Source organism: Corvus moneduloides, chromosome 31, assembly GCF_009650955.1.
Source record: "Corvus moneduloides isolate bCorMon1 chromosome 31, bCorMon1.pri, whole genome shotgun sequence".
Classification (NCBI taxonomy): domain Eukaryota; kingdom Metazoa; phylum Chordata; class Aves; order Passeriformes; family Corvidae; genus Corvus; species Corvus moneduloides.
Window position 1 is genome coordinate 1,075,418 of NC_045506.1, and position 15,636 is coordinate 1,091,053.

General features: G+C 59.8%; 1 protein-coding gene across 1 annotated transcript; it reads left to right on the forward strand.

Moving 5' to 3' along the window:
- Nucleotides 1–608: 608 nt before the first annotated feature.
- LOC116436896 (inner centromere protein-like) lies at nt 609–9,338 on the forward strand. Its single transcript, XM_032094338.1, has 9 exons — nt 609–664; nt 1,468–1,725; nt 2,376–2,871; nt 5,340–5,429; nt 6,086–6,159; nt 6,694–6,785; nt 7,226–7,289; nt 8,074–8,201; nt 8,953–9,338. Exons 1-9 carry the CDS (start codon nt 618–620, stop codon nt 9,117–9,119), a joined length of 1,416 nt encoding a protein of 471 aa, XP_031950229.1. The 5' UTR covers nt 609–617; the 3' UTR covers nt 9,120–9,338.
- Nucleotides 9,339–15,636: the final 6,298 nt, after the last annotated feature.

Sequence of the window (15,636 nt, forward strand, 5' to 3'; positions counted from 1 at the left end):
CATCCCAGTTTATCCCAGTTTATCCCAGTTCACTCTGCACTGGTTTGGGCCCAGTTTATTCCAGTTTATCCCAGTTCACTCTGCACCGGGTTGGGCCCAGTTTATCCCAGTTTATCCCAGTTTTTCCCGATTCACTCTGTACTGGTTCAGGCCCAGTTTATCCCAGTTTATCCCAGTTCACTCTGCACTGGTTTGGGCCCAGTTTATCCCAGTTTATCCCAGTTCACTCTGTACTGGTTCAGGCCCAGTTTATCCCAGTTTATCCCAGTTCACTCTACACTGGTTCAGGCCCAGTTTATCCCAGTTTATCCCAGTTCACTCTGTACTGGTTCGGGCCCAGTTCCGCCTTTAGCCCCGCCCCCTCCAGCCCCAGCCAATCAGCGCTCACCCCGCCTGGCACAGCAGCCAATGGCAGCGCGGGAGGGGGCGGGAGTTCCGTTACCATGGGAACGAGCGGGCCGCGTCGCCATGGCAACGGCCGAGGGCGCTTCCCGCTTCCTGTTCCCGCCCGCTGCCGCTCTCAGCCAATCAGCGCTCGCGGCGCGGGGCGCGCCAGCCAATGGGAGCGCGGCGGGGGCGGGAGCAGCGTTGCCATGGGGACGGCCCGCGCGGTCGCCATGGCAACGGGAGCGGCCGGGCCTGAGGCGGAAAAAGCGGGGAAAAGGTAAAAAATCAATCAAAGAAAGCGCTTTTTGTGTGGGGATGGGAGGGACTGGGGGGACTGGGAGGGACTGGGGGCGGACTGGGGGGGGCTGGGGGTGACTGGGAGGGACTGGGGACACTTGGCTCCCCTCAGGATGCTCGCGGGGCCTTTGCGCAGCTGAGGTTTCCCTGCCAGGACCCCGTGCCCACCTCAGGAGCCTGGTTCACCCTTCCAGAGCCCCATTTACTCTTCCAGGACCCCCCTAAGCTCCCATTTACATCCTCAGGACCCTGATTTGCCCTTCCAGGACCCTCCCCCGGACCGCATTAACCCCCCCTCAGGCTCCGTTTTCCCTTTCAGGACCCCGTTATCCCCTCCAGACCTCATTTACCCTTCCCCGACCCCCTTCACCCCCTCAGAACCCCGATTTACCCTTCCGAGACCGCCTCAGCGCCTCATTTCCCCTTCCAGGACCCGATTCCCTTTTGGCCCCGCCCCCGAGCTCTGATTGGTCCATTCACCAGGCGGGCGGGGCGACGAGCGTTGCCCCGCCCACCCACCCTTGCGGCGCCCTATCAGCGAGGGGCGGGGCTTGCGAGCCGCCGCCTCTGATTGGCCGGCGCGGAGGGGGTGCCGCGCGCTGATTGGCTGAGGCGGGAGGGCGGGAAAGCGGCGGAGGCGGCGGCGGCGCCTTCCCGGCGTGCACCGCGCGGGGAACTGGGAGGTACTGGGGGGGACTGGGGAGGGGGAACTGGGGGTTACTGGGGCCGGGGACCGGCTGTACTGGTCCGTACTGGTCCTTACTGGGAACTCTCCCCTCACAGGTCGCCCATGGCCGAGCCCCGCCCGGGCCCGCGGGGCCCTCCCAGTGCCTCCCAGTTACCCCCTCCCAGTGCCTCCCAGTGCTCCCAGTTACCCCCTCCCAGTGCTCCCAGTGCCTCCCAGTTACCCCCTCCCAGTGCTCCCAGTGCCTCCTCCCAGTTACCCCCTCCCAGTGCTCCCAGTGCCTCCCAGTGCTCCCAGTTACGCCCTCCCAGTCTGGGGGGCCTCGTTCCTCCCTCCCACTTCGTGCTGCGCCCCAGGTGAGACTCCCAGGAACCTCCCAGTAACCTCCCAGTGCTCCCAGTGCCCCCATTCCCCCACCCAGTACCCCCATTTCCCCTCCCAGTGCTCCCAGTGCCCCCATTCCCCCTCCCAGTATCCCCATTCCCCCTCCCAGTGCTCCCAGTACCCCCATTTCCCCCTCCCAGTGCCCCCATTCCCCCTCCCAGTGCTCCCATTCCCTCCTCCCACTGCCCCCATTCCCCCTCCCAGTGCTCCCAGTGCTCCTATTCCCTCCTCCCAGTGCCCCTATTCCCCCTCCCAGTGCTCCCAGTGCCCCCTCCCAGTGCTCCCAGTGCCCCCATTTCCCCCTCCCAGTGCCCCCATTCCCCCTCCCAGTCCTCCCAGTGCTCCCATTCCCTCCTCCCAGTGCCCCCATTCCCTCCTCCCAGTGCCCCCATTCCCCCTCCCAGTGGCTCCCAGTGCCCTCCCAGTGCTCCCAGTGCCCCCATTTCCCCCTCCCATTGCCCCCATTTCCCCTCCCAGTGCTCCCAGTGCCCCCATTCCCCCTCGCAGTGCTCCCAGTGCTCCCATTCCGTCCTCCCAGTGCTCCCAGTGCCCCCATTTCCCCCTCCCAGTACCCCCATTCCCCCCTCCCAGTGCTCCCAGTAATCCCATTTCCCATTCCCAGGTCCCTGGGGGCGGAGCTTGAGGCCCTGAGGGGGCGTGGCCAGCACCTGGAGGCGGAGCTTGAGATCGAAAGGGGGCGTGGCCAGCGCCTGGAGGCGGAGCTTGCTGAGGAAAGGGGGCGGGGTCTCGCACTGGAGGCGGAGCTTGAGGCCCTGAGGGGGCGTGGCCATCGCTTGGAGGCAGAGCTCGCTGAGGAAAAGGGGCGTGGCCAGCGCCTGGAGGCGGAGCTCGCTGAGGAAAGGGGGTGTGGCCAGCGCCTGGAGGCGGAGCTCGCTGAGGAAAGGGGGCGTGGCCAGGTCCTGGAGGAGGAGCTTGCTGAGGAAAGGGGGCGTGGCCAGCGCCTGGAGGCGGAGCTCGCTGAGGAAAGGGGGCGTGGCCAGCGCCTGGAGGCGGAGCTTGCTGAGGAAAGGGGGCGTGGCCAGGTCCTGGAGGAGGAGCTCGCGGCCTGGAGGGGGCGGGGCCTCGGCATGGAGGGGGCGGAGCCAAGCCCAGAGCAGGTGAGGCCTCCCAGTGCTCCCAGTAACGCCCCCAGTGACTCCCAGTTACCCCCCCAGTGCTCCCAGTAATGCCCCAGTGACTCCCAGTTACCCCCCCAGTGCTCCCAGTAACGCCCCCAGTGACTCCCAGTGCTCCCAGTAACACCTCCAGTGACTCCCAGTTACCCCCCCTAGTGCTCCCACTAACACCCCCAGTGCTCCCAGTGATGCCCCCAGTGACTCCCAGTTACCCCCCCAGTGACTCCCAGTGCTCCCAGTAACGCCCCCAGTGACTCCCAATTACCCCCCCCAGTGCTCCCAATTACCCCCCCCAGTGCTCCCAGTGACGCCCCCAGTGACGCCCCCAGTGACTCCCAGTTACCGCCCCCAGTACTGCCAGTAACGCCCCCAGTAACGCCCCCAGTGACTCCCAGTTACCCCCCCGTGACTCCCAGTGCTCCCAGTAACGCCCCCAGTAACGCCTCCAGTGACTCCCAGTTACCCCCCCCAGTGCTCCCAGTAACACCCCCAGTACTCCCAGTGACGCCCCCAGTGACGCCCCCAGTGACTCCCAGTTACCCCCCCCAGTACTCCCAGTAACGCCCCCAGTAACGCCCCCGGTGACTCCCATTTACCGCCCCAGTAATGCCCAGTTATCCCCCCAGTAACTCCCAGTGCTCCCGGTAACGCCCCCAGTAACGCCCCCAGTGACTCCCAGTGCTCCCAGTAACGCCCAGTAATGCCCCCAGTGACTCCCAGTGCTCCCAGTAACTCCCAGTAACTCCCAGTGACCTCCCAGTGACCTCCCAGTAACTCCCAGTTACCCCCCCAGTAACTCCCACTTACCCTGCCAGTGACTCCCAGTAACTCCCAGTGACTCCCAGTTGGCCCCCCAGTGCTCCCAGTAACTCCCAGTTACCCTGCCAGTGACTCCCAGTAATGCCCAGTAACTACCAGTTACCCCCCCAGTGCTCCCAGTAACACCCAGTGACCTCCCAGTAACTCTCAGTAACGCCCGGTTACCCCCTCAGTGACTCCCAGTTATGCCCAGTGACCTCCCAGTAGTGCCCAGTAGCGCCCAGTGACTCCCCCAGTAACTCCCAGTTACCTCCCAGTAACTCCCCATAACTCCCAGTAACTCTCAGTTACCCTGCCAGTGACTCCCAGTAACTTCCAGTGACTCCCAGTGACTCCCAGTTATCCCCCCAGTGCTCCCAGTAACACCCAGTTACCCCCTCAGTGACTCCCAGTTACGCCCAGTGACCTCCCAGTAACACCCAGTAGCGCCCAGTTACCCCCTCCAGTGACTCCCAGTTACCTCCCAGTGACTCCCAGTAACTCCCCATAACTCCCAGTGACTCCCAGTAACCCCTCCCAGTGCTCCCAGTCTCTCCCAGTCCCTCCCAGTCCCCCCCACCTGGGAGAACTGGGAGGGACTGGGAGGAGACCATTTTTGGGGTGCCCAGGTGCATTTTGGGTGCCCAGGTGCATTTTGGGTGCCCAGGTGTGTTTTTGGGTGCCCAGGTGAGTTTTTGGGTGCCCAGGTGAGGTTTTTGGGTGCCCAGGTGTATTTTTGGGTGCCCAGGTGAGGTTTTTGGGTGCCCAGGTGAGTTTTTGGGTGCCCAGGTGAGGTTTGGGTGCCCAGGTGAGGTTTTGGGTGCCCAGGTGTATTTTTGGGTGCCCAGCTGAGGTTTTTGGGTGCCCAGGTGCATTGTTTGGTGCCCAGGTGAGGTTTGGGTGCCCAGCTGAGGTTTTTGGGTGCCCAGGTGAGGTTTGGGTGCCCAGGTGTATTTTTGGGTGCCCAGGTGTATTTTTGGGTGCCCAGCTGAGGTTTTTGGGTGCCCAGGTCCATTTTTGGATGCCCAGGTGAGGTTTGGGTGCCCAGCTGAGGTTTTTGGGTGCCCAGGTGAGGTTTGGGTGCCCAGGTGTATTTTTGGGTGCCCAGGTGTATTTTTGGGTGCCCAGGTGAGTTTTTGGGTGCCCAGCTGAGGTTTTTGGGTGCCCAGGTGTATTTTTGGGTGCCCAGCTGAGGTTTTTGGGTGCCCAGGTGAGGTTTGGGTGCCCAGGTGAGTTTTTGGGTGCCCAGGTGCATTTTGGGTGCCCAGCTGAGGTTTTTGGGTGCCCAGGTGTATTTTTGGGTGCCCAGCTGAGGTTTTTGGGTGCCCAGGTGAGTTTTTGGGTGCCCAGGTGAGGTTTGGGTGCCCAGCTGAGGTTTTTGGGTGCCCAGGTGAGGTTTGGGTGCCCAGGTGTATTTTTGGGTGCCCAGGTGAGTTTTTGGGTGCCCAGCTGAGGTTTTTGGGTGCCCAGGTGAGTTTTTGGGTGCCCAGCTGAGGTTTTTGGGTGCCCAGGTGAGTTTTTGGGTGCCTAGGTGAGTTTTTTGGGTGCCCAGGTGAGGTTTTGGGTGCCCAGGTGAGTTTTTGGGTGCCCAGGTGTATTTTTGGGTGCCCAGGTGAGTTTTTGGGTGCCCAGGTGCATTGTTTGGTGCCCAGGTGCTGCTGCGGCGCTGGCGCCGGAAGGTTCTGGAGCTGCTGCTGCGGCTGAGCCTGAGCAGGGGAGAGGAGCAGCGGCTGCGGGAGCAGGTGGGGACGGACGGACGGACGGACAGGGGCACAGAGGGACAGAGAGGGGACAGGTGGGGATGGACGGACGGACGGACAGGGGCACAGACGGACAGGGGGAGAGGTGGGGATGGACGGACGGACGGATGGGGGGACAGAGAGGGGGGAAAGGACGGACGGACAGAGAGGGGATGGATGGACAGAGGGACAGAGGGGACACCTGGGGCCATGTGGGGACATTTTGGGACACTTTGGGGACATTATGGGGCATTTTGGGGACATTTTGGGGCATTTTGGAACATTTTCGGGACACTTTGGGGACATTTTTGGTCCATTTGGGGACATTTTGGGCACATTTTAGGGACACTTTGGGACATTTTGGGGACATTCTGGGGACATTTGGTGGCCCTTGGTGGCACTTTGGGGCCATTTTGGGGACACTTTGGGGACACCTTCATGGCCCTCGGTGGCCCTCGGTGACACTTTGGGACACTTTGGTGGCCCTTGGTGACACTTGGTGGCCCTCGGTGGCCCTCGGTGACACTTTGGGACACTTTGGTGGCCCTTGGTGACACTTGGTGGCCCTTGGTGGCCCTCGGTGACACTTTGGGACACTTTGGTGGCCCTCGGTGACACTTTGGTGGCCCTCGGTGACCCCGGGCCCGCTCCGTGCCCAGGCTGTGTCCCGGGAGCGGCGCCGGGCGGAGGTGGCTGAGGAGGCCCTGGGGGAACTGGGCCGGGCCCTGAGCCGGTACTGGGGGAACTGGGAGGGACTGGGGGGGACTGGGAGAGAAGTGTGGGGTACCAGGAGGGAACTGGGAGGGACTGGGAGGGGACTGGGAGGGACTGGGAGGGACTGGGTGGGACTGGGGGGGGATTGGGATGGGACTGGGATGGAACTGGGAGGGGACTGGGGGGAATGGGAGGGACTGGGTGGGACTGGGGGGGATTGGGATGGGACTGGGATGGAACTGGGAGGGGACTGGGAGGGGACTGGGAGGGGATTGGGAGGGGATTGGGAGGGAACTGGGAGGGGACTGGGAGGGAACTGGGAGGGGATTGGGAGGGACTGAGAGGGACTGGTGGCACTGGGAGGGCACTGGTGGCACTGGGAGGTCACTGCTCTGTCCCTCCCCCAGGCTCTGGGGCTCCCAGGCTGTGGTTCTGCGGGTGGCACTGGTGGCACTGGGAGGGCACTGGTGGCACTGGGAGGGCACTGCTGACACTGGTGGCACTGGGAGGGCACTGGTGGCACTGGGAGGTCACTGCTCTGTCCCTCCCCCAGGCTCTGGGGCTCCCAGGCCGAGCTCAGCGCAGCCCTCGGGGCCCTGGGGACCCTCAGCGAGCGCCTGGAACGGGCCGGGCACCGAGTGACGGGTGGGGACATTGGGGACAATGGGGGGGACACCCGGGGGACACCTGGGGACAATGGGGACAATGGGGGGGACACCCGGGGGACACCTGGGGACAATGGGGGACAGCTGGGGACATCCTGGGGACAATGGGGGGGGTGGGGACACCCGGGGGACACCTTGGGGACACCCAGAGGGGTTGGGGGCACCTTAGGGGGGGACTTTGGGGACATTTTGGGGACAGCTGGGGGGGTTGGGGACACTTTGGGGGCATTGAGGGGACACTGGGGACACCGGGGGGGGGTTGGGGACGCTGTGGGGACACCTGGGGGGGTTGGGGCACCTTGGGGACACCTTGGGGACATTGGGGACAGTTTGGGGACATTGGGGACAGTTTGGGGGCGCTGGGGACACTCTGGGGGCGGCGGGGCCCGGTGTCCCCGTGCCAGTGTCCCCTGTCCCCAGCGCTGGTGGCCTCGGGGCGGCTCCGGTGGCAGCGGGAGCCGGAGGGGACAGCGGGGGACAGCGGGTGAGTGGCACCAGGGTGGCACTGGGAACACTGGGGTGGCACTGGGGACACTGGGGTGGCACTGGGGACACTGGGGGACAGCGGGTGAGTGGCACTGGGGTGGCACTGGGGACACTGGGGTGGCACTGGGGTGGCAGCAGGGATCCTGGGGTGGCACCGGGGACAGTGGGGGACAGCGGGTGAGTGGCACTGGGGTGGCACCAGGGACACTGGGGTGGCACTGGGGACAGCAGGTGAGTGGCACTGGGGTGGCACCAGGGACACTGGGGTGGCACTGGGGACAGCAGGTGAGTGGCACTGGGGTGGCACCGGGGACACTGGGGTGGCACTGGGGACAGCGGGGACAGCAGGTGAGTGGCACTGGGGTGGAACTGGGGACACTGGGGACACTGGGGACAGCAGGTGAGTGGCACTGGGGTGGCACTGAGGACACTGTGGTGGCACTGGGGACAGCAGGGGGTGGCACCGGGGCCATCGGTGACCCCGGGGGTGACGCGGAGCCTTTGTCCCTTGTGTCCCCTTTGTCCCCTGTGTCCCTGTGTCCCCAATGTCCCCTGTGTCCCTGTGTCCCCAATGTCCCCTGTGTCCCTGTGTCCCTGTGTCCCCGGTGTCCCCTGTGTCCCTTGTGTCCCCGGTGTCCCCTGTGTCCCCTGTGTCCCCAATGTCCCCTGTGTCCCCTGTGTCCCTGTGTCCCCGGTGTCCCCTGTGTCCCTGTGTCCCCAATGTCCCCTGTGTCCCCTGTGTCCCTGTGTCCCCGGTGTCCCCTGTGTCCCTGTGTCCCCAGCGCGGCGGCCCCGGAGGCGAGGTGGCACCGGGGTGGCACCGGGGGTGGCTCTGTCCCCGTGTCACCCCCCCGGTGTCCCCTTGAGGCCACCAAGGGAAGGGACGGGACCGGAGCAGCCGCGGGCACAGGTGGGTGCGGCCCCGAATGTGTCCCCGAGCGTGTCCCCAAATGTGTCCCCGAACGTGTCCCCGAACGTGTCCCCAAATGTGTCCCCGAACGTGTCCCCGAGCGTGTCCCCAAATGTGTCCCCGAACGTGTCCCCGAACGTGTCCCCGAACGTGTCCCTGAGCGGCCCCAAACGTGTCCTCAAACGTGTCCTCAAATGTGTCCCCAAATGTGTCCCCAAACGTGTCCCCGAACGTCCCCGAACGTGTCCCTGAACGTGTCCCCAAATGTGTCCCCAAATGTGTCCCCGAACGTGTCCCCAAACATCCCCAAACGTCCCCAAACGTGTCCCTGAGCGGCCCCAAATGTGTCCTCAAACGTGTCCTCAAACGTGTCCTCAAATGTGTCCCCAAATGTGTCCCCGAACGTCCCCAAACGTCCCCGAATGTGTCCCCAAACGTGTCCTCAAACGTGTCCCCAAATGTGTCCCTGAACATCCCCAAAGGTGTCCCCAAAGTTGTCCCCGAACGTGTCCCCGAGCGTGTCCCCGAGTGTCCCCGAGTGTCCCCGAGCGTGTCCCCGAACGTCCCCGAACGTGTCCCCAAACGTGTCCCCGAACGTCCCCGAGCGTGTCCCGAGCGTGTCCCCGAGCGTGTCCCCGAGTGTCCCCGAGCGTGTCCCCAAACGTGTCCCCGAGTGTCCCCGAGCGTGTCCCCGAGTGTCCCCGAGCGTGTCCCCAAACGTGTCCCCGAGTGTCCCTGGCTGTCCCCGCAGGGTCCCTGGGCCCGTGGCTGTCGCAGCTCCAGGCCCTCGGGGCCGCCATCCTCGGGGACAGCGGGGCCACCGTGGGGCCACCTCGGCCAGCGGCGGCACGGGGGGCGCTGGCCCCGACGGCCCCGATGGCCCCGATGGCCCCGATGTCCCCTCCCCCACGGGGCTGACCGCGGTGACGTCATCGGGGACAGCGGTGATGTCATCGGGGACGTTGACGACGGCGCGGGGATGGCGATGACGTCACGGCCCCGTCACGGCTCTCTGGGGTCCTGGCAGGGAAACCTCGGCTGCCCAACGGCCCCGCGAGCATCCTGAGGGGATCCCAGTGCTCCCAGTCCCCCCCAGTCCCTCCCATCCCCACACAAAAAGCGCTTTCTTTGATTGATTTTTTACCTTTTTCTCGCTTTTTCCGCCTCAGGCCCGGCCGCCCCCGTTGCCATGGCGACCGCGCGGGCCCGTCCCCGTGGCAACGCTGCTCCCGCCCCCGCCGCGCTCCCATTGGCCGGCGCGCCCCGCGCCGCGAGCGCTGATTGGCTGAGAGCGGCAGCGGGCGGGAACAGGAAGCGGGAAGCGCCCTCGGCCGTTGCCATGGCGACGCAGCCCGCTCGTTCCCATGGTAACGGAACTCCCGCCCCCTCCCGCGCTGCCATTGGCTGCTGTGCCAGGCGGGGTGAGCGCTGATTGGCTGGGGCTGGAGGGGGCGGGGCTAAAGGCGGAACTGGGCCCGAACCAGTACAGAGTGAACTGGAATAAACTGGGATAAACTGGGCCTGAACCAGTGTAGAGTGAACTGGGATAAACTGGGATAAACTGGGCCCGAACCAGTGCAGAGTGAACTGGGACAAACTGGGACAAAGTGGGCCTGAACCAGTGCAGAGTAAACTGGGACAAACTGGGATAAACTGGGCCCGAACCAGTGCAGAGTGAACTGGGATAAACTGGGCCCAACCCAGTGCAGAGTGAACTGGGATAAACTGGGATAAACTGGGCCCAAACCAGTGCAGAGTGAACTGGGATAAACTGGGATAAACTGGGCCCAAACCAGTGCAGAGTGAGCTGGGACAAACTGGGATGAACTGGGATAAACTGGGCCTGGACCAGTGCAGAGTGAACTGCGATAAACTGGGCCTGAACCAGTGCAGAGTGAACTGGGACAAACTGGGATAAACTGGGCGCAAACCAGTACAGAGTGAACTGGGATAAACTGGGCCCGAACCAGTGCAGAGTGAACTGGGACAAACTGGGATAAACTGGGCCTGAACCAGTGCAGAGTGAACTGGGACAAACTGGGATAAACTGGGCCTGAACCAGTGCAGAGTAAACTGGGATAAACTGGGCCCGAACCAGTACAGCGTGAACTGGGACAAACTGGGATAAACTGGGCCTGAACCAGTGCAGAGTAAACTGGGATAAACTGGGCCCGAACCAGTACAGAGTGAACTGGGATAAACTGGGATGAACTGGGCCTGAACCAGTGCAGAGTAAACTGGGATAAACTGGGCCCGAACCAGTACAGAGTGAACTGGGACAAACTGGGATGAACTGGGCCCAACCCAGTGCAGAGTGAACTGGGATAAACTGGGACAAACTGGGACAAAGTGGGCCCAGAGCTCTGAACTGGTCCCAGGGCCCCAAACCCTGAACCCACCCCACACAGCCCAACCAGTCCATACTGGTCTGTGCTGGTCCATACTGGTCCACACCGGTCTATCCATCCCAGTCCATCTGTGCTGGTCCATACTGGTTCATACTGGCCCATACTGGTCTCTACTGGTCCATACCGGTCCATCCATGTCAATACTGGCCCATACTGGTCCATACCGGCCCATACTGGTCTCTACTGGTCCATACCGCTCCATCCACGTCAATACTGGCCCATACTGGTCCATACCGGTCCATACTGGTCTCTACTGGTCCATACTGGTCCATCCATGTCCATACCAGTCCATACCGGTCCATGCTGGTCCATGCTGGTCCATGCTGGTCTATCCATGTCCATCCAAACCTCACCCAGAACCCTCCAGGACCCCCTGGGACCCCCCGGACCCTCCAAAATCCTCCTTTGAACCCCCCAGGACCCTCCAGGACGCCCCAAATCCCCCCGGGACCCCCCAAGATCCCCCCTAGAACCCTCCAGGACCCCCTCGGACCCCCCAAATTCCCCCCAGGACTCCGCGGGACCCCCCAAAATCCCCGCGAGATCCTCCAGGACGCCCCAAATCCCCCCCTGGGACCCCCCAAATCCCCCCCCAAGACCCCCCCAACCCCCCCCCCCCAGCCCCGCCGGCAGCTCCGAGCGGTGACGTCAGCAAAGCACCGCCTCTTCTGGGATGACGTCGCCACCTAAACCACGCCCCTTCTTCCCTTTCCCCCCGGTTGGGGACATTCGGGGACATTCGGGGGGTCCTGGGGACACCGGGGGGACCTCGGGGACGCGTCACTGCCGGCCCTGGGTGTCCCCAGCCCTGCCCAGGTGTCCCCAGGTGTCCCCAAGGTTCTCAGGTGTCCCCAACCCGCTCCAGGTGTCCCCGATGTCCCCAACCCCCTCCAGGTGTCCCCCAGCCCTGCCCAGGTGTCCCCAGGTGTCCCCGGGTGTCCCCAACCCGCTCCAGGTGTCCCCAACCCTGGCCAGGTGTCCCCGGGTGTCCCCAATGTCCCCAACCCTGGCCAGGTGTCCCCAAGGTTCTCAGGTGTCCCCAGGTGTCCCCCAGTCCTGGTCCTGCTGTCCCCAGGTGTCCCCAGGTGTCCCCAGCGCTGATTTTGGTGTCCCCAGGTGTCCCCAAGGTTCTCAGATGTCCCCAGCCCTGCCCAGGTGTCCCCAGGTGTCCCCAGGTGTCCCCAAGGTTCTCAGGTGTGCCCAGGTGTCCCTGATGTCCCCAGGTGTCCACCCCAGCCCCGGTCCTGCTGTCCCCAGGTGTCCCCAAGGTTCTCAGGTGTCCCCAGGTGTCCCCAGGTGTCCCCAGCACTGATTTTGATGTCCCCAGGTGTCCCCAAGGTTCTCAGGTGTCCCCAGCCCTGCCCAGGTGTCCCTTAGACCCCCTCAACCCCATCCCCGATGTCCCCAGGTGTCCCCAGGTGTCCCCCCCAGCCCCGGGTCCTGCTGTCCCCAGGTGTCCCCAAGGTTCTCAGGTGTCCCCAGGTGTCCCCCAGTCCTGGTGTCCTCCGATGTCCCCAACTGTCGGAGCTTGGGTGGGTTGGACGGTCGGGACGGATGGAGACGAGAGATCTCTGCGGTCAGATCTTGGAACATGCGGTTTATTGCAAAGGGCGTGGGTATAGGGGCACTGCTTAGAGCTGCCAGCTGCAGCTCGGAGCAGGCCCAGGAGAGTGAGAGTGTAAAAGTAAGAGCAAGTAGGTGAGAGCGGAGTGAGCCAAGAGGAAGTCAGTAAGGGGGGCCGAAGTCCTCGTTACAATACAATAAATCATCTTCTGTGCTGAATATTCTGATTTTCACTGGCCAATCTCGTCCGAGATACAAACCCTATCGCATTTACACACAGCCTGTAGGAATTGTTATATTACCATAGAGTGTTACACTTTAACTCCTAAAAACGGCTCTTTGGACCCCTTCTGCTGAGCTGGTGGGGTCTGCTCTGACCCTCGGACCTGCCTGCAAGCAGAGGGTATTGTTCAATCGAGAGGGGATTACCTTCAGTCGGCCATACCATTGTTTTCCAGTTGTTCGGTAACTAAGACTTGGTATTTCAAAAGCGGCTTTCATTTCGATGTCGCTTATATTTTTCATATTCCCAAAATCTTTTGTCAGGCAATCATATTTATAAGGCTTTCCTGTTTCATCTTCCCCAACATCTCCCCCGTTCTGATGAACAATTAAGATATTAGACACAGTCCTACTCGTTATTTTTTGCACACACTGAAGTATACAAGGTACTGCTACTAAAACTCTAATTATTACTACTAGAATAATCAAGCCTATTTTACAGAGTTCCCTTAGCCAAGGTGCAAAGCTCCAACCATCAAACAAACTGTCTAGCCAAGACGGGTCATCTGTTGTAATTTGGTTAGCTAGGTCCCTTAGGTTTTGTAACTGTTTGTGAATGGAAACAGAATGATCGGATAAGTTCATCCAGCATAATCCTTCAAAATCTTCACAGCCATGCCCATGTGCTAATAAAAGATAATCAATGGCAGCTCTATTTTGTAAAGTGGCATGTCTGACTGCCTCTTCATCGGTTAACAAGTCACTGATCATGGTAGAGGTGGCATTTACCTCCTTGCTGAGCCAACATCCCAACTTGTTTAACTGTTTTAATGCAATTGAGGAACTTAACGGAGGTAGAAAAATGCTCGCAACAATTGATTTTTCAGAGTTCCAAGGGTGAAAGTCACTATCACAGTCGCTCTCGTACTGATGTCCCCAGGAAGATCTAATCTTTCTGTTTTTCTTTTTGATTACTTCTTTGACACTGGGAGCAATAATTGTAAGTTGTCCCAGAGCACAAGGGCCACCATCTATTTTTGAAGGGACACCTTGCCAGGCTCTGTCTCCACAGATGAGCCAAATTCCTCTAGGGAATCGAACAGGAAGTTTGTTAGAACGATCTGCATGAGGTTCGTCGTATATAAGAAGCTTCGCTTGATTACACCAAGAGGTTATATTGCTGTAAGCTGGGTGATATGGGGTAACGTTTAAATGAGGACCGTTTTCTCCTAGAAAGTGAAAGAAATAGCAGGTATCCATAGTTAATGAGCCTAGGATTTCTAGCTCTTGAAGGTCAGATTTATTAATTTTAGAATTATCAATATAAGTTTGGTGTCTATGGCTGGGACTTGATGATCGTCATATGGCCAGTACTTATCAAGAGTAACATTATCAAAACCTTCTGGTAAAGGTATTCCAACTAAACAGGTTGAAAAAGGTTTGTCAGGGCTTGTGTCAGATAGACAGATGGTATCGGAGCCTGCAGATTTGGCTAAAGCAACCCAGACATTTGCCTTTGGTTGATTTACAGGTAAAGCTTCACTACAAAAACTAAAAAGAATAAAAGCAACGTGCACGCGCGCAGATGAGAAAACTCCATTCTTTCCTTGAGCTGTTTTTGGCAGGTCACTTTCTTCTGGTGATTCTGCACAGCTCAGGTCTGGCTGCTTGCTTCCTGCCTTCCACTGGCAGGGTCACTGCCTGGCGGGGAGGCGTCGGCAGGCTTTGACGCCTGCTACGGCTTCACGTGTTTTGCCGGAACCCACTTGAGCCCTCCCCCTGCTATCGGAAGAAGCCTTGCTCTGCCTGTGATGATGAGCTGAGACATCACTTCTAAAGGTGTGAGGATTGTCTTTGGCGACCTTGGGTGTTTGGGGGGCCACTACTTGTTGCGTCACGCGATGGTGTTGCGCGCTCGCGTTGGAGTTTTTCGGACTGTGTTTTCCACTTGTGTCTTGTCTGGATCGGCACTGCCAGGCAAGATGCTTTCCCTTCTTGCAGATAGGGCAGCGATCTGGTGCTTGCGCACCCCTTTTGAGTTCTGGGCAGTTCCTCATGACATGGCCGGGTTTTTTACGGAAGTAGCGAGGTCCTGAAGCTACAGCAGCTCGCGTAACAGCCACGGTGGTGCCTTGTTGCTGGGAGTTTAGATGCAAGGCAGCCAGGATTTCAGTAAGTTTTTGGTCTTGTGCTTCTGCTTGTGCTGCCTGTGCAGCTGCTTGTACTGTTTGAGCTGTCAGAGCCCTCTCAATTTTTTCTCCTAGAGCTTTCCCAAGTTCATTTGCTTGGATAGTTGCCACCTGCTGTGGACCTCCCATTTTGTTACAGGCATCAATCATCTCAGGCACTGTGGGTCTTTCTTTTCCCAGAGTTTTGATAACTTTTTTGCATTCCGCATTGGCATTATTTTCAATAATGTCCCGTATCATTATTGGGCGAGCTATGTCGTCGTTGCATTGCCGTTCTGCTGCTTGGATGACCCGGTCCACAAATGTGGTGAATGGTTCAGACAACTCTTGGCTAATGAGATTATAGGCTTTCTCAAAACTTCCTGCAGGCTGAATTTGCAAGAAGGCTTTGCGAGCCATCTTTTTGATGTCATCTAATGCTGTTTTGGGTAAATTTATTTGATTATCATTTTGATCATCAGGATGGTCACCAGTCAGCTTAGATATGACAAGGGTACGAAGGTCTGCGTCAGTACTTTGTTTATAAGTGGCTAGTACCCCTGCAAGCAGTCTCTTCCATTTGAATTCCCATAGCATATATTGTGAGTCTGTGAGAATTATACTCGCAAGATTTTTACAGTCATTTGGTGTAAGTGTTTGTCCTTCCAGGGTACTTTTCAGCAGTTGCTTAAAATACGGGGAGCAGATACCACTGTCCTTTATTGCGTTCCGCAGCTCTTTAATCTCATGGTGTGGGATAGCTTGCCATGTTCTAGGACCACCAGCTTGCTGGCTGAATAGTACAGGCATAGCTAAAGGATTTAGATTTTCCTCTTTGCAAATTTGGCGTCTGACTTCATGCCAGTCTGTTAATTGAAAATTATTAAAACATTTTTGGGAGTTTTCTACTTTTGGGATTAATGCGGGCGAATTTTCAGGGTTTAGTGTCTCATTTTGGGTTGAGAAATCTGTCCCAAACACTGGGGGGACTCCGGAGCTGTTTGGGAACAGACTTAGTTCTTTTTCGGCATTGTTTTGTGTTGGGATTAAGGTGTTGGCATTTGCAGGGGCACA

Excerpts from the sequence above, each read along its gene's own strand:
- LOC116436896 (XM_032094338.1), top strand. The coding sequence starts at position 618 with ATGGCAACGGGAGCGGCCGGGCCTGAGGCGGAAAAAGCGGGGAAAAG. Across the intron at positions 1,726-2,375 it reads CACTTCGTGCTGCGCCCCAG|GTCCCTGGGGGCGGAGCTTG; the intron begins GTGAGACTCCCA and ends TCCCATTCCCAG. Across the intron at positions 2,872-5,339 it reads CGGAGCCAAGCCCAGAGCAG|GTGCTGCTGCGGCGCTGGCG; the intron begins GTGAGGCCTCCC and ends TTTGGTGCCCAG.